We start from the raw sequence: 18,978 nt of genomic DNA, 5'->3' as shown, positions 1-18,978 counted from the left end.
ACAGATTCAGGAAAATAAATGGCTCTGGTCGCTGCATTTGACTTAGCTGTTCTCCCTGTATTTGTTTCCCCTGGCCTCTATTTTTGAAAAATATGGTGTCTCCTTTCATCTGTATGCCGATGATACTCAAAGGTACTACCTTCCCTTACTGCGCAGTAACAAATTTTCTCTTCAGCCTCTTTTTAATTGCCTTATTGAACTAAAGTTATGACTTTCAAGCAATTTCTTACTTTCAAATGAAAATAAAATTGAGAAATTATGTTTGGCCCTAGGGAAACCAGTGCCCTTGATTTTGATCTCGGAATTCTCACCCCGTATAACACACAGTGTGCCAGGAATCTTGGCATCCTTTTTGCTTGGCATCCTGCTTGACAGGAAACGAAAATATGATCCTATAACACCAATTTTAATGTCTCTGCACTCCCTGTCAATTATAGGATTGACTTTAAAATTGTGTTATTTGTTTATAAAGCCCTCAATGACCAAGGACCTCGCTATCTTATATATCTATTAGTTCCGTATAGACTGACACAAGACTTTAGATCACGTGATCGTGGCTACGGACAGTACCTAGAGTTAGACTTAAAAATCGCGGCAATCATGCTTTCGCTACTGCTGGACCCAAACTTTGGAATAGCCTATAGCCTTCCTCCCTATATTAGGGTCGCTCCTTCTCTAAATACGTATCTCAAGACATATTTATTTTCATTGGCTTTTAACACTGCTTAGTATGCTAAGACAAAAACCCTGCTGCCAGACACGAACCGATCTATTTCTTTGAGAAACCGAACAGTATTTATGTTTTTTTTTTTTACCTCATATCAGACGAATCTCATCTTGTGTTCCCATCCGTCATTACTTCCGTCTGGTAAGGTCAAACTGGCGCAATTAGATATATATTATATAGATGCCTCATTCGGCCGATCTGCGCAGGCACTAATGAGGAATAGTAGGGCTGTCCTCGACTAAGGATTTAGACAATCGAATCAGAATTGTCGAATCTCTCTATGGTCGACTGATAGTCGAATCATCTGTGTGTGTGAATGGGTTGGGAGAGGCACGACAGTCAGCAGAAGGGTAAAACTATTTTTATTTTCCTTTACACACTGCACACAGCAACAACTTTTAATTAAGCAACCAAAACTGCCTGCCAACTGACAGAAGAACTGACAATGCCTTTCTTATTTAGGTTTAAATAGCCTAAAAGGTAATGTGGTGGATAAACATTAATAAACCGTTTTCTCATAACATGTTAAAGCGGCGATCGAAATACAGAATATCACACATTCAGTTGAGTACCTACAATATCCCAAATGTTTCCAACTATTTGCAAATTGTGAGAAAATTGCTATTTTAACTAAGGACCGGGACGTTTCAGCATAGCGTTTGAGGGAGTCGCCTGTCTATTGCATCATATCTGGGTTACCCTTGGTTTCAAGTTTTACTTGGCAGGAGCGCTTTACTCTTAGCAGTGTGAACAAGTGAACGCACGGAGTAACGTCATAACATAATTTTAAACACACTTAAATGTATCTAATATGATAAACAGAGCTCCATTACCTCATAATCATAACCGGAAGAGCGCCCGGCGAATGTGTCCCGTCCCGTCATAATAAATGTCCCGGTGTTTGCGATGCGGGTATTTGTTTAACAATCGCTCCAGCAGCTGTGATCAGGTCCACAACACTCGGTCCTGCTCTGCTTTACACTACAGTAACGTTATTAACAGCATGCATGAATGTGATTTCTGCCCAAGTCCTATTTTCCACCGGCTGTGAGGTGAAGCTCACATATCCCAAGATACTGCGCTCACACATTTGCCGTCATCAAACTACGCATTTGTTTTGAATAGGCGCCCTCCAGTGGACAGAAAGTTGCATAGTGCACCTTTAATAACATTAAAATCTTAATTAAAATAACTTTTTTAACCCTTAAATGTCTCGCCAAACATTCTTACATATTCGGGTCGTTAGCAAGGATAGGCCTATACCTGTCATGATTATATAAAAAACTCCTGAAGTTAGAGTAACACTTGCAGAAGAATAAAATAAAACCTATTTCGTTACCTTTTGGAGCTTGTAAGGATTAAGTTTGAGCAGATGTTTGATACCATCAACATCTCTCCTCGTCAGAGTTCGTTTACTAGTATATTCAGCATCTGCCTCATATTCGTGATCTCAAGCATATTCTCCAAACTCGTTTTCAACTTCTTCAAAATCAATATTTTGCTCACTAACAGCTTCTTGAGCACATACATCATCAAGAGACAGTGACACTAATATTTGATTGTTTAGTACTTGCTCTCTGCTGTAAATCATTAAGCCATTTCAAGTTTTGCAGATTATAATTATTATTGTTTCGTTTTCTGTCAGAGGTAACTGAGTGAAAGTTACTTCATCATTGCGTATCAGAATTGCGCCCTACTTCGTCCTTATAGATTAATTTATCATTTGTGCAAAAAAAAAATATACGTACAATCCTACACACCTCGGGTCGTTAGCGACCCTATACAATTTTGACAAAAAACTAGTGAAAAAAACAGGCATTCAATTATAATATATACAACCCCAAATCAGAAAAAGTTGGGACAGTATGGAATGTGCAAATAAAAAAAGAAAGTAGTGATTTCTAAAATTAATTTGACTTGTATTTCATTGCAGACAATATGAACACAAAATTTTTCATGTTTTGTCTGGTCAACTCCATGTCATTTGTAAATATGCATCCTTTCCTGTCATTCAGACCTGCAACACATTTCAAAAAAAGTTGGGACAGTAAAGCATTTACCACTTTGTAATGTTGCCATTCCTTTTCACAACACTTAAAAGACGTTTAGGGACTGAAGACACCAAGTGATGAAGTGTTTCAGGTGTATTTTTGTCCCATTCTTCCTGCAAACAAGTCTTAAGGTGGGCAACAGTACAGGGTCTTCGTTGTCGCATTTTGAGCTTCAAAATGCGCCCCACATTCTCTATTGGAGACAGGTCGGGACTGCAGGCAGGCCAGTCAAGTACCCGTACCCTCTTCCTCCGCAGCCAGGACTTTGTAATGTGTGCAGAATGTGGTTTTGCATTGTCTTGTTGAAATATGCATGGATGTCCCTGGAAAAGATATCTTCTTGAAGGCAGCATATTATGCTCCAAAATCTCTATGTACTTTTCAGCATTAATGGTGCCTTCACAGAAGTGCAAGTTACCTTTGCCAAGGGCACTGACACAACCCCATACCATGACAGACCCTGGCTTTTGGACTTGTTGCTGGTAACAGTCTGGATGACCCATTTCTTCTTTGGTCCGGAGCACACGGCGTCCATTCCTCCCAAAAAAAACCTGAAATACTGATTCATCTGACCACAGTACACATTTCCACTGTGTGATGGTCCATCCCAGATGCCTCCGAGCCCAGAGAAGTCGACGGCGCTTCTGGACACTGTTAACATAAGGCTTCCTTTTGGCACAGTACAGTTTTAACTGGCATTTGTGGATGTAAATACGTATTGTGGTACTTGACAAAGGTTTGCCAAAGTAGTCTTGAGCCCATGTGGTGATATCGCTTAAAGATGAATGACGATTCTTGATGCAGTGCCGCCTGAGGGATCGGAGATCACGGTTGTTCAGTTTAGGCTTTACGCACTTTGTCCTTTACGCACTGAAATTCCTCCAGATTCCTTGAATCTTGTAATTATGTTATGCACTGTTGAATGTGAAATATCCAAATCACTTCCTATCTTTCTTTGAGGAACATTGTTTTTAAACATTTCAATAATTTTCTCACGTATTTGTTGGCAAACTGGCGATCCTCGGCCCATCTTTGCTCCTAAAGGATTAGATCTTTCTTGGATGCTGCTTTTGTACCAAATCATAATTTCAATCACTTGTTGACATCACCTGTTTCAAATCACATCATTATTTAACCCTTTTACCTCATTACTAGCCCTAAATTGCTCCTGTCCAAACTTTTTTTGAAATGTGTTGCAGGTCTGAATGACAGGAAAGGATGCATATTTACAAATGACATGAAGTTGACCAGACAAAACATGAAATATTTTGTGTTCATATTGTCTGCAATGAAATACAAGTCAAAGTAAATTTAGAAATCACTACTTTCTTTTTTTATTTGCGTTTTCCAAACTGTCACAACTTTTTCTAATTTGGGGTTGTATTATTTTTTTTCTTGTTATATTGTTTAAAATGGATTGATTGAGGAATAATAAGAAGGTTGATGTCTAACTTTGAAAAATAATGAAGAGCAGGGTAGTGAATGACGTCTCGGGTCGCTAACGACACGAGGTATGCATTTAAGGGTTAATGGACCCAAGATAAAACTAAAAATGATCAGTATTTCTTAACTAACATTACCAAAAACATCACGCTTTCTGTAACAAATATAGCTATTGCTCAATCTTAGTTAATGCATTAAATAATGAGACCTTATTGTAATTTGTTACCTGTTGTTCTTTATAGCCTAATTCTTTTGCATTTTAATCTGTTTGAAAATTGTACTTTTACAGCTCTGGAAAAAATTAAGAGACCACTTAACATTGAGAAATTAATGTTAAGTGGTCTCTTAATTTTTTCCAGAGCTGTATATATTTTTGTTGCATTGAATTATTGTATTTAAACATTCAGTTATTTTTGTTATTACAAATTTTTTTCTTAAAGCTGTTATGCTATGACAACACTTTTTTTGCAACTTATTTCAATATCGTGATAAAATCGTATACAAAAGCTTCAGCAATTAATCCAAACATGAAAAATTGATATCGACACATGCCTTATATATATATATGATCGCGCCAGTTTAACCTTACCAGACGAAAGTAATAGCGGAAGGGAACACTAAATGAGATTAGTTTGGATAGAAGTTAAAAAAAGAACAAATACTGTTGGGTTTCTCACATAAACCGATCGGTTCATGTCTTAAGATGTCAATGTCTTGTCACGAGCAGCAGGGCTTTTGTGCATGTTGTCTAGGCATGTTTTTTGTTTTTTTTTACTCTCATAGAGTTATTTACCCATTCGCATGCATTGTGAATGGCTGACTTCAACTAACAGTTAAAAATCTCAATTTGTGTTCTACTGAAGAAACAAAGACACCTACATCTTGGATGCACTGGGGGTAAGCAGATAAACATCACATTTTCATTTTTGGGTGAACTGTCCCTTTAAATAGATTTTGTTTTTATCCTTTAATATATATATATATATATATATATATATATATATATATATATATATATATATATATATATATATATATATATACCTGATTATATTTTGAACATTTTAACGGCACTTAAAACATAAAAAAATTATGAACTCGCCGTAGACAAATTGCGAGGCGCTCAGACGCATTAATACCTTGCCGATAGATGGTTTCCTGCCTCGCAGTTCGCGGCCATGCACAAAAGCCCTGCTGCTCGTGACGACACATTGACGTCTTAAGACATGAGCTCTCAAAACTGGTCCCGATCCAGCCTGAAGTACCGCTGGAACCTGTCGTCATCCAGCTGCAACTCCTGCACCAGCCGGTGATATTCCCTGAGCTGCAGACAGGCTTGAAGAATATCATGCACTCACATCAATCTCCAACAGCTTCTCCACAGGTAGAATGTTACACCAAACGTAACAACCTTATTATCCAGTGATGTGAAGTCAAGGCGCGCATCACTATTTATATGTAACATTTTCACGCTAGAATGGTTGTTTTTCAGCAGGAATGCAATTCATTTGCTCAAAACAACACAGATTTGACCAATTGCATTAATGCTACACTTCAACCAGGACAGTTATTGTGATGTAGGCTGCACACAAATAAATGCTAAAAGTAAAGATCACAGCTAGTAAACATGTTTAAATTCCTATAAACTTAACCATGAACACAAAAGCCACACCACTCAAATGGCTTTTAATAGGTTTATTTCTTTATCAAACATGTAACTATAATTAATTTCTTTCCATCAATCTTTTTTTTTAAATTATTTCATGAGGTTAACTTATACCCTACTTGTGGTCAGTCTGCACAAATGCTGATCAACAGGCGTGTTTGCTATGCGGCCCATTTAAATAGTTTAAAAAAAAGACCAAGCATTCAATCAATCTACATCAGAGCGGCAGCGCATCCACGAATTTGTCTACAGTAGCTGCGTTTCCATTACAGATTTGCGAAAAACTTTTGCGATATTTCTTAAATGTCGATAAAAAACTATTGCGAAATGACAGCGTTTCAATAGCTGCAGTTGAGACTAAAACGTATTATTTTCCTCTCACGATAGGTCATTCCAAAATGATGGCACTTGGTAGGTTTGTAAATGTATATCCCATACACCGCACTAGCCATTATTTTTATTGGAAGGAGACGTGTCCAATGTTCAAGCATTAATGGCAAGGAAAGCCCCTTAAGTTACTTAAGCGGCACGGATATGAGGTGTGTGTGTGTGTGTGTGTGTGTGTGTGTGTCAGATCTGCTTCAAGGTCTTCATGATAATGTAGCATTTCTGTGTTTAGAATCCAGTATTACTGTAATCCTATTGTCTTTTATGAGTTTAAAAAAGAACTCCATCTCGTCTTCTCTCCAAACAAACGTCATCTGTAAAGAATGATCGACTTTTACGCGCGCCAGGTTGACGCATATAGAGAAGAGCGAAATATTTGAATTTGCATGGTAACTCGTGTTTGTTGTATGTTTTTTTTTATACCACTTTCGTTATTTTGGCTAGACATTTCGTTTGTTTGGAATAAGAAGAACTGAATTTAGAAATGCTTTGGAAAAGAAAATAATGGCATTTAAAAAATTTTTTTTTTTTTTTTTTTTTTTTAAATGAAGACAGTGTTTGGAGTGAGTGCATGCAAAATAATTAGTTCCCTGATTAGAACATACATATTCATTTAAATGCCACACAGGATGTTCACCAAGTCCGCTGCACCTAAGAACTGAAAAGAACTTTGCCGTGAGTATATCAGGGCCTTGAGGGCTTGTGATAGACCTCTCTATAAAATAAACTCTTACGTGAACCTCAAGATTAGCTTTGTTTGTACAACTCTTTTCAGTGATGCCACATGCTTCTCTCCGATAAGAGTTATTACATGAATCCTAAAGGGGGTCGCACACCGGACGCGGAGCTCGGCGGCGCTCCGCGCAGCGTCTCAGGTATCGCACACCGGACGCGCACATTTTAAAAGGCTACGTTTATTATACATTTCCCCAAAATATGTTTAGACTTTATTCAAGCTGTTGAACTCAGAATGTAAAACAAATTTGTCTTGTAGCAAAGGTTGAAATCAGTATACCTTAACGATAATATACTTTTAATATAAAGCCTTGAAATGGCGCTCTGTGGCGCGGCAGGATTTAGAACAACTTCCTGAGTCGCCGCGGACAGGCGCCGAATGCCGCCACCGGTGTGCGTACACTCATTGAAAACAATGTGTTCGAATTTTAAAGACGTGGCACGCCGCCGAGCTCCGCGTCCGGTGTGCGACCCCCTTAAGGTTTTACTATCTGAAACTCATTCCAGACTGATGACAAAACCGTTTGCTCATGTGGTGCTTAAAGGTTTCTTTATAGCGGAAACTCTCACCACAGAGATCACAAATGAACGGCTTCTCTCCAGTGTGAACTCTTATGTGGTCTTTCAAGTGTCCTTTTTGACTGAAACTCTTTCCACACTGAGGGCATGTGTAGGGTTTCTCTCCAGAATGAATTTTCATGTGGACTTTAAAGTTTCCACGTTGTTCAAATCTCTTTCCACACCGTCGGCAGGTATAAGATGTCTCTCCGGTGTGAGTTCTTATGTGCCTTTTAAAGTTTTCTTTAAGAGTGAAACTTATTCCACACTGTTGGCAGGTGAAAGGTTTCTCTCCAGTGTGAATTCTCGTGTGATATTCAAGATGTCCTTTACGGTTGAAACCTTTTCCACACTTTTGGCAGGTGAAAGGCGTCTCCCCAGTGTGAATTTTTATGTGATCTTGAAAGTGTCCTTTCTGAATGAAACTCTTTCCACACTGAGGGCATGTGTAGGGTTTCTCTCCAGTGTGAACTTTCAAGTGCTTATTAAGAGATCCTAGATGGATGAAACTTTTTCCACACTGATGGCAGGTATAAGGTTTCTCTCCAGTGTGAACTCTTAAATGAGCATTGAGGTTTCCATTTCGGTTGAAACTCTTTCCACATTGAGGGCAGGTGTAGGGTTTCTCTCCAGTGTGAATTCTCATGTGGTCTTGAAAGTGTCCTTTTTGACTGAAACTCTTTCCACACTGAAGGCATGGGTAGGCTATCTCTCCAGTGTGAATTCTCATGTGGTCCATAAGGTTTCCTTGACTGAAACTCTTTCTACCCTGAAAGCAGATTAAATAAGTTTCTGTCTTTTGGAGTTTTTCTTGTGAAGAAGTCTGTGAGCAACTAAAAGCTGTTTCTTCAGTTATGAAATTATGATTCTCATATATATCTTTCTCTTCCATGTCATTCAGATCTTGATTCTCCTCTTTCAGTGACATCAGGTCTAATGAAAATAAGACAAATAAAATGTAACCCCAGTTTAATAGCACAAAGCAATATACATTGAAACATTTATATATGTAAAGAATTTAAACCAACATGCAATATACTCACTTAGCTTAAAAAGGTGTTAAATGTGTAGTAACTGAGACAGATCAGACACAATTCTTACTATTTTTAATAAATAATCCAAAATACCCCTCACCCAACAATCACGCTATGTTCAGACTGTCAATCCAAATCTGATTAATTGTGTATCCGTTTGCAATCTTATCTAAAATGATTGACTGTCCGCATTGAGAAAACAAAATTTACTGTATAACGCTAAAGTTTTCACAGAATTATTCAAACTTTGGATGAATAAAATTAAAGTAGGGCAGTACACTAAAATCAAATCACGAATTTTAATAAACCTTAAAAATATGAATCCTGCACAATGCTGCCAACTTAGTCACTATATTTTGCAACTATTTTGTGTTTGTCAGAGTGTTTCGGAGTTCTCGGGCTCCTGGCTGTCCCGGTGTTCCTGCATCTCGTGTCTGGATCCAGTGTTTGTCTTCTTAGTTCTCAGTTCATGTGATCTCAATATGTAGCTGTAGGGTGATCCCACTCAATGTCAAATAATGGTCCTTTAATCAGGACACTCATATGACATTCTTCAAAAATATAAATTCTGTAGTGGTGGACATTTTAATAAGGATCAAATGCCTGAGTTCAGCTTTGAGAATTAAACTAACCTGTTTGTTCCTCAGTTTCTCCATAATTCACAATGAATGTTTCTTCAATCTTCATGTCCTGACACTCCTCTTTCATAAACGCAATCTTCACGTCTTCACTCTCCTCCTTAATAAACGCCATCTTTATGTCTTCACTTTCCTCTTTAATAAACTCCATCTTTATAATAGTGAGTCACGTGTTTGTCCTGTTTAAGAAAAGAACAATTAACAAAAATAAAAATAAATCCAATCTAAATCTCTAGTTCAGTAGTTCTAACAAAACTTAATATATTAATGTTTTGTAGAAATCGATAGAAATGGATCGCTTCGAATCACTGAATCATTTGTTTCTAATCAATTCAATTGACTCGTAGAGTCAAAAGCTCCAGGTTATCTCATCACGATCGCAAGAGATTGATTCATGATAAAGAGCGAAATGAGACGCCCCTTGTGTTATTTTATTTGTTTCATTATGTTACTTTACTCACACACTGTTCATAAATGTTAGAGAAATCAATGCAATGTTACATTTCATAATACATATAATACATAAATAATTATGCGTCACTTTAAAGGGTGTCTGTCGTTTTAAACACTCTTAAAACACAAACCTTTCACAGCCGAATCACAACAGAGGAGCGCGACGCAGGATTACGACGTCATAAATAAATACCAAAATAAAAGTACCATTCACACTCTGCTGAGTCTAAAATCACAAAAGTCCATAGAATGTTTGTCGATATATGTAATACAAATCTATTAAAAATGTAAAAATGAAAAGACAGTTAAATGTATTATTGAGATATGTTTAATAACAAAATGGTAAGTTATTTTTCTATATGTATCTACAACATTGCGGAAAAAAACGTCTTTATAACATGAAAAAATATATGGCAGATAAAAACGTTATCAAAACCTTTTCACAATGTAAAAAAATGGAGTACAACGAATTTGTGTTTGCTGGATGTGCGTTTAGAGTTACAGTGTTTCCAATAAACGGATTATTGCATCCTGTAACTAGAAACTAAACACTATAAAAAGAGTCATGAAAGTAAACAGAGTAAAATATTAAACCATGAACACATTTACTTACAGCAGAGGATCTCAGTCAAAATTTACTCAAACATTATTTCACAATAATTTTTCTTGTGTGTTTGTAATTTTATACATTTATCTTACATACTATTGTATAAAATATTAATACAATATGAAATTATATATATATATATATATATATATATATATATATATATATATATATATATATATATATATATATAACACCAACACACACATTTTACACTTATTTTTAAACTCAAATTAACTTTATTTGTCCACATTTTTAATATTGGCAAAACACACTGACTGTATGTTTCAATTCGGACACACGTAAAAACTTTTTAATCACATTTGTCACTGTTTTCATTTTAATATAGGGATTATCTGGTTAAAAAAAAATAGTTGACAGATATTACATTTCTCTGCAGCTCTGATTATAAAACAGCAGTGTGTAAACGTGACTTTTATTTTGGTGTGGTGTAACATCATAAGGCTGCTCCTGCATCTGTTGTGATTTGGCTGAAGAAATGTTTGTTTTAAGCATTTAATCTGTTTAAGTTGATAGAATCCGTTCAATGTTTCACAGTTTTTACAAGTAATGTGAAATTAGTTTATTTACTATTGAATGACATTGTAGTGCTTTAAATAACTTTAATGAAGGATATTTTGTGGGAGCAAATCGCATCCACACCAGTAACAGGAAAGCTGCATCGCATTTCTCTCCCTCTATCGTTAATCAGTTCATCATAAACAAGAGTTCAGTCATTGACGAGTAATGATGGATAAACGAAGCTTTTCGACACTCCGAGTCAATTGATTCAAATACGTTGCGAAATGATTCATTGATTCGAATCGCGACTCGTGCTGTTCAAACCGTGCAAATGATCAATAATAACAAACACTGACATCATGCCAACTTTAACAAACTTATGCTAATGTTTGCATGACAGTGTAATCATTTAAACATAATAGGTAATTCATTAAATGTAAATCATAAATGCAGAAATATTAATTTACAGTGTTAGTTTTGAGTGTTTTTAGAATATGATGATTAAAGTCTGCTAACCCTCTGACTCTTTTACCAGTGACTGAATTACTGAACTAGAGCCAACTGAGATCCGCGTGACACTATTATAAAGATGGCATTTATTAAAGAGGAAAGTGAAGACATAAATTTTGCGTTGATTAAAGAGGAGAGTCAAGACCTGAAGATTGAGGAACCATTCAGTGTTAAACGAGAAGAAACTGAGGAACAAACAAGGTTGGTTTTATTCTCAAAACTGAACTTTTCTCTGTCATTCTATCATTATTGCAGTTTTTCTCCAATGTTTTGGCGCATTTCTTGAAACAAATTACATTACATTCTCAAAATTGTTAGATCATTTGGCAAAACAGTCTTACAGTTCAGCACAACACTATAGCTCAATTGCAAAAGCTAATATCTCTCCCAAAACTCACGCTCATGCTTCAGAACTAAATTCCTTACCCATATAAATAGTCAGTGTCATCAAAATGTCAAAGATCCTTCTCAATTGCTTTGGCTCATTTCTTGAAACAGACCGGACGTTCTCTACACTTTTGGTGCTTTTGCCAAAATAACGTGGATGGTTCTGCACAACACCATGGTTCACCTACAAAAGCTCATACCGCTCCCAAAACAGTTCACTCATGTGTCAAAACTACATTTCCTTCTCATTTAAATAGTCAATGGCCCCAAAAGGATTTGTCCCTTTGGCATTGTGTGAGCACTGCAAGTCAAAATGTTTAGCTGTTTTGTCACTATGGCAGAGGACCACTGATATATCATGTCCTTCTTTCAGTCTTAGCCCAATCATTCATTAACAGTGGTTACTGTACTGTTTTTTCTGTAGCTAAACGAATACAATTGTGTATAAAACTTGAAATTGTAACCTTTTTTATTCACACACACAGTAATTTCCATACATCAGAGTAATAAGAAAAGTAATACAGGATAATATACTGTAATATGAACACAAACAAAAAACAATGTAAATTATATGCAGCCTACAGTGCTGTAAATAAAGCTGGAGTTTCACAACTATAACAGTTCTTCACTGGTCACTGTCCTCACCCTCTCTCTCCTGGCCACCATCCTCACCCTCCCGGGCATCCACAGGCTGCTGTCTATCTGGCCACAGATTCTCGTCCACATCACAGCATATATTATCCTTTGCGATGTACCGAGGGAAGAAACTGCATGCATGTTACAGACCTCTTGTTCTTTTTGTTCACTGAGAAATTTTCCTCTGCCACCCATGCAAGGTTGTCGTCCAATCTTCCAAATTTGTACTTTGGGATTTTAATCCCGTCCATATCTGCCAAATCTGTGTTTGAGGGGGGTTGGTTAATAAAGCCCTTCTGAAGCTATACGTTTGTGTAAAAAAAATTACACATTTAAAACTTTATAAAGTAAAAAAAAAAAAACGGAACTGGTGTACACCGTTGTCTGACGCTGTAAGACATTGAACTGCAAGTGGCACTACATTTTTTCGTACGTTGAATATAGAAGGCAATCTCGTGGACTACGGTTCTTCACAGGGCGTCTACAGAAATGACATTTTTTAATTTAAGGCATTTTAAGACCTTTTAATACCACCTTATGTGAAATTTAAGACCAAACCTGTGATGGAAATACACATTATATTACATGCATATATGTAATATTTAATGCAAAAAGAAAACAAAATATTCCAGAGACCCAAGCATAGCATTTTGTCCACTGTAATGGATATTATGTTTTAAAGAGCCCATTCAGGGATTTTCAGAGATACTATTTTAGAGGTTTCACCATGACCACTCCTTCTGCCTCTAAATATGACTGGCACTAACTCAAATTTTACACTCTTATGGAAATATGATTATATTTTGCAATTATTTAAATCTGACTAATTTTCAAATAGTTTGTTGTAAATCAATATCTCAGGAAATTGTTATGGGGTTTCAAAATCAGAATATGACTTTACTAAACTCACTAAACTTACTGTTACTAAACAGGACCTTGATTTCATAAGTCCGCTGTATTGGACATCAGAGCAACTTAAAGCATGAAAATCTGGCATTTTGGAAGACACGAGTGAACTGGAAAATAAATTACATATCAATATTCCCATGAAATATTAGATATTCTAATTTAAAAAAAGTTGCAAATTACTACTCCCAATAGAACACATTTTTTATTTTATAAAGTAAAATAGTATATCAAATAATTGCGTTGTATCTTTCATAAAATAGGTGAGATGTTCGCTGATATCCACTACTCTGTAATGTAACAATAAAAGCCCAATTTATCCCCAGGAAGTATCGTATCACCAAGATTTTTGGTAGTTGTAACAATTTATTCTGATGTCATATTTTCATTGGTGCTCTATCAGCGTAAAAAATATTTATATATATTTTTTAAAACATTACTATAGGGAAGCAGATAATAATTACAGTGCAAAATTACATCTGCAAAAAATAATGTTATAAGATTGTTTTGAAAAGACCTATACAAATAAAGAAATATTTAAACACATGCTTTTAAATACACTAAACCAACTGTAGCTGGCAGTAAGTCACTGTTTAAAGCGCTGTACAAAACTAAATGTTTTCTTGCTTGGAGAATGTGAAATAGCTTATCGTTACTTCTGTGGTCATCTTTGTTTGGAACTATTTTCGTTGGTGAAACCGAACCAAAGAGTCAATATTATGTCTAAAATGTAAGTAGTAACTTTACTTGTTTGTTGAACTAAAAATCAATGTAGTGTGCATTTGTGAAAATTCTCTGCAAAAAAGCTACCTTGTCTGGGTATATTATTTAAATATAGGCCTATATTAGAAATAAACTAAACTTGTTGAATTTTTACCTCAGTTTGTTTCTTCTGTGAATTTCTTTAACTTTGCCATTATGCTCATTTTATTTCTCAATGAAAGTTTCTCACAGTCAGGAAGCGTGAGCCCCAACAACATGTACCACATACACTAAACTACGCTGAATGTAATAAAATCAGAAGAATCATTCTTGTAATATGATGCTGCCATTTGTGTAAACTTGCATGAACCCATTTAAACTAGTTATGAGGCTGGTCAGCTGCTGCAGTTCGACTGGATTCTGCCACCGCAATTCTCTCTGATGACGACGCAGTAACTAACGTTACAGCTGGGGGAGATCTCTCTGTGGTTTGTCCAATAAGTCACTGTGTCCTTCAAACTGGAGAAATTTTCCCAGTAATGTGATCACAAATATTTATAAGCCATTGAATCTGATTTTAAGACTATTTAAGGCCTTTTTTAAGGAAAACCGTAAGACATTTTAAGACTTTTTAAGGATCTGCGACCACCCTGCTTCATTCAGCAAGAAATTTCTGTCGGGCAGGTTGAGATGTGAGCAGCTACAATCGGATCATCTGGTTGGAATGAGCAGGGTATTCTCACAAAAATGCGTATAAATAGTACGAGTGTGCAATGTCGTGGAATGTATACGCCAAAACTCGTTTTGGCGTGTCTATGGCACGCTGTTTTTCGCGTGCATATGATACGCATTTTATCATACGAACAGAGTTAATCACTTCTTCTAGGTAAGATAGATATATAATTTAGAGACATCTAGCCTTTATTATGGATATCTATGGATCTAACCATCCAGCACTAATCCATCCTTGATCAAACACACCTGCAAAATTCAATCCAACCCCCAAATTTAACCCAAGTCTTCAGGACTGCTTGAAAATTAAAGGCAGACGTCTTTTAAAAAAAAGCTTAACTCTGCAAGGCAGCGGCCCTCCAGGACCAAAGCTGCCCACCCTTGATCCCTAGGATAGATTATATATAATACCAATATCCCGTATTGATGCTTTAAATGTCTAAATTGTTTTATGTATGTTTTTTGCCCTAGACCTCATGGCATCGAAAGAGGCAAGTCATGAACATGAAATTCATGAAAGGCAAGAAGAGAAAGAACATCATGATTTCATAACTGGAGAAAGATTGACACAGGCTAAGAAGACTTCCTCACAAAAAACAGCTCAAAAGACAGGACTTGACAGTTATTTCACCTGCCAACAGTGTGGAAAGAGTTTCAGACATAAAGGAGACCTTAAATTCCACATGGGAATTCACACTGGAGAGAAGCCCTACACCTGCCAACAATGTGGAAAGAGTTTTAACCGAAAAGCAAACCTTAACAGGCACAGGAGACTTCACACTGGAGAGAAGCCATACTCCTGCAAACAGTGTGAAGCTAGTTTTACAGAAAAGGGAAGCCTTGTAGCCCACATGAGAATCCACACTGGAGAGAGCCCTTATGCCTGCCAACAGTGTGGAAAGAGTTTCTATCGAAAAGAAAATCTTAACATGCATATGAGAATTCACACTGGAGAGAGCTCTTTCACCTGCAGACAGTGTGGAAGGAGTTTCAGACATAAAGGAAGCCTTAAAGTCCACATGAGAATTCATACTGGAGAGAAGCCTTACACATGCCAACAATGTGGAAAGACTTTTAACCAACAAGGAAGCCTTACAGTACACATGAGAATTCACACTGGAGAGAAGTCTTACACCTGCCAACAGTGTGGAAAGTGTGTCAACCGAAAAGCAAACCTTAACAGGCACATGAGAGTTCACACTGGAGAGAAGCCTTACACCTGCCAACAGTGTGAAACTAGTTTCACTGAAAAAGGTAGCCTTATAGCCCACATGAAAATCCACACTGGAGAGGTAACTAGGTGAGTCAGCTTTTGGCTTCGTGCTGATTAGACCATTTGAACGTGCTTCTCACAAACTTTGTTTCTTCTTCTCTCAGACCGACTACCTTCATGTCCTCCTTCACTACATCCATAAACCTCCTCTTTGGTCTTCCTCTTGACCTCCTGTCTGGCAGCTCTAACCTCAGCATCCTTTTACCGATGTATTCACTCTCCCTCCTCTGAACATGTCCAAACCATCTCAACCTGGCCTCTCTAACTTTTTCTCCAAAACATCTCACATGTGCTGTCCCTCTGATGTACTCATTCCTGATCCTATCCATCCTCGTCACTCCCAAAGAGAACCTCAACATCTTCAGCTACCTCTAGCTCCTATCTTTTCCTCAGTGCAACTGTCTCCAAACCATACAACATCGCTGGTCTCACTACTGTTCTGTACACCTTTCCTTTCATTCTTGCTGATATACTTTTATCACATAACAGACCTGACACTTTTCTCCACCCATTCCAACCTGCCTGCACACGCTTCTTCACCTCTTTTCCACACTCCCCATTGCTCTGGACTGTTGACCCTAAGTACTTAAAATCCTGCACGTTCTTTACCTATTCTCCCTGTAACCTCACGGTTCCACTTGATTCCCTCTCATTCACACACGTATTCTGTCTTGCTGCGACTAACCTTCATTCCTCTCCTCTCCAGAGCAAACCTCCACCTCTCTAGACTTTCCTCCACCTGCTCCCTGCTCTCACTACAGATCACAATGTCATCCGCAAACATCATAGTCCATGGAGATTCCTGTCTGACCTCATCTGTTAGCCTGTCCATCACCACCGCAAACAAGAAGGGGCTCAGAGCCGATCCTTGATGCAGTCCCACCTTCACCGTGAAGTCCTCTGTCTCGCCTACGGCACACCTTACCACTGTCCTACTGCTCTCATACATATCCTGCACCACTCTAACATACTTCTCTGCCACTCCAGACCTCCTCATACAATACCACAGCTCCTCTCTTGGCACTCTGTCATATGCTTTCTCTAAATCTACAAAGACACAATACAGCTCTTTCTGACCTTCTCTGTACTTCTCCATCAACATTCTCAAAGCAAATAATGTATCTGTAGTGCTCTTTCTTGGCATGAAACCATACTGCTGCTCACAAATGTCCACTTCTCCCCTTAGCCTTGCTTCCACTACTCTTTCCCACAACTTCATTGTATGGCTCATCAGCTTAATACCTCTATAGTTTCCACAACTCTGCACATCTCCCTTGTTCTTAAAAATCGGCACCAAAACACTTCTCCTCCATTCCTCAGGCATCCTCCTCCATTCCTCAGGCATCCTCTCACTCTCTAAGACCTTGTTGAACAACCTAGTTAAAAACTCTCCTGCCATCTCTCCTAGACACTTCCATACCTCCACTGGTATGTCATCAGGGCCAACTGCCTTTCCTCTCTTCATCCTCTTCAAAGCTCTCCTAACTTCACCCTTGCTAATACTTTCTACTTCCTGGTCAACAATATTTGCCTCTACAACTCTTCTCTCCCTGTCATTTTCCTCATTCATCAGTTCTTCAAAGTACTCCTTCCATCTTTCCCTCACCCTCCTGTCACCTGTCAAAACAGTTCCATCTCTATCTTTAATCACTCTAACCTGCTGCACATCCTTTCCATCTCTATCCCTCTGCCTTGCCAACCGATACACATCCATCTCACCTTACTTACTATCTAACCTTGCATACATGTCCTCCTAGCTCTTTGTTTGGCCTTTGCCACTTCTATCTTAACCTCAAGCTGCATCGCCCTATATTCCTGTCTACTTTCCTCCGTCCTCTCACTGTCCCACTTCTTCCTAGCTAACTTCTTCCTCTGGATACTCTCCTGGACTTCCTCATTCCACCACCAAGTCTCCTTGTCTTCTTTCCTCCTTCCAGATGACACACCTAGCACCTTCCTACCCATCTCCCTGATCATTTTGGCTGTAGTAGTCCAGTCATCCGGAAGCCCCTCCTGACCACCTAAAGCTTGTCTCAACTCCTCCCTGAAAACCACACAGGACTCTACCTTTTCCAACTTCCACCACTTTGTCTTCTGCTCTGCTTTTACTCTTTTAATCTTCCTCACCACCAGAGTCATCTTACACACCACCATCCTATGCTGTCTAGCTACACTCTCACCTACCACTACTTGACAATAGGCTAATTTCCATTAAATTACAGGATCTACATAAGATATAGTCCACTTGTGTGCTCCTGCCACCACTCTTACAGTATTGTTCAAAATAATAGCAGTACAATGTGACTAACCAGAATAATCAAGGTTTTTCGTATATTTTTTTTATTGCTACGTGGCAAACAAGTTACCAGTAGGTTCAGTAGATTCTCAGAAAACAAATGAGTTGAAAGGGGTGTGTTCAAAAAAATAGCAGTGTGGCATTCAATCACTGAGGTCATCAATTTTGTGAAGAAACAGGTGTGAATCAGGTGGCCCCTATTTAAGGATGAAGCCAACACTTGTTGAACATGCATTTTAAAGCTGAGGAAAATGGGTCGTTCAAGACATTGTTCAGAAGAACAGCGTACTTTGATTAAAAAGTTGATTAGAGAGGGGAAAACCTATAAAGAGGTGCAAAAAATGATAGGCTGTTCAGCTAAAATGATCTCCAATGCCTTAAAATGGAGAGCAAAACCAGAGAGACGTGGAAGAAAGCGGAAGACAACCATCAAAATGGATAGAAGAATAACCAGAATGGCAAAGGCTCAGCCAATGATCACCTCCAGGATGATCAAAGACAGTCTGGAGTTACCTGTAAGTACTGTGACAGTTAGAAGACGTCTGTGTGAAGCTAATCTATTTTCAAGAATCCCCTGCATAGTCCCTCTGTTAAAAAAAGGCATGTGCAGAAGAGGTTACAATTTGCCAAAGAACACATCAACTGGCCTAAAGAGAAATGGAGGAACATTTTGTGGACTGATGAGAATAAAATTGTTCTTTTTGGGTCCAAGGGC

The 18,978-nt window shown here is 37.8% G+C and overlaps 2 protein-coding genes and 1 long non-coding RNA gene across 4 annotated transcripts in view; 1 reads left to right on the top strand and 2 right to left on the bottom strand.

The window, feature by feature from the left end:
* Positions 1-7,496: 7,496 nt before the first annotated feature.
* Positions 7,497-8,386, bottom strand: LOC137075831 (gastrula zinc finger protein XlCGF57.1-like). The gene has a single exon (XM_067444783.1). It carries the CDS (start codon positions 8,304-8,306, stop codon positions 7,497-7,499), a length of 810 nt encoding a protein of 269 aa, XP_067300884.1. The 5' UTR covers positions 8,307-8,386.
* Position 8,387: 1 nt separating this feature from the next.
* LOC137075064 (uncharacterized) lies at positions 8,388-9,876 on the bottom strand. Its single transcript, XR_010904984.1, has 3 exons — positions 9,824-9,876; positions 9,234-9,418; positions 8,388-8,500 (listed from the first exon to the last, which is right to left on the bottom strand). It is a non-coding gene; the product is annotated as an uncharacterized lncRNA (long non-coding RNA).
* Positions 9,877-15,163: 5,287 nt separating this feature from the next.
* The window catches only part of LOC137075054 (gastrula zinc finger protein XlCGF57.1-like), a 421,471-nt gene continuing 417,656 nt past the window's right edge, over positions 15,164-18,978 (top strand). The window contains exon 1 of one of the 2 annotated variants that reach the window (XM_067443228.1): positions 15,164-15,922. In XM_067443228.1, the coding sequence (XP_067299329.1) occupies positions 15,171-15,922 (752 nt within the window). In that variant the 5' untranslated portion in view covers positions 15,164-15,170. Of the gene's footprint in view, positions 15,949-18,978 lie in introns of both variants that reach the window. The other variant, XM_067443229.1, reaches the window with a different exon arrangement.

This window comes from Pseudorasbora parva, chromosome 5, assembly GCF_024679245.1.
Source record: "Pseudorasbora parva isolate DD20220531a chromosome 5, ASM2467924v1, whole genome shotgun sequence".
Lineage (NCBI taxonomy): Eukaryota > Metazoa > Chordata > Actinopteri > Cypriniformes > Gobionidae > Pseudorasbora > Pseudorasbora parva.
The sequence above is the reverse complement of the archived record's forward strand: the minus strand, read 5'-3'. Positions and strand labels throughout refer to the sequence as shown.

Coding starts and splice junctions, on each gene's coding strand:
- LOC137075831 (XM_067444783.1), bottom strand. CDS start 8,306: ATGGACCACATGAGAATTCACACTGGAGAGATAGCCTACCCATGCCTT.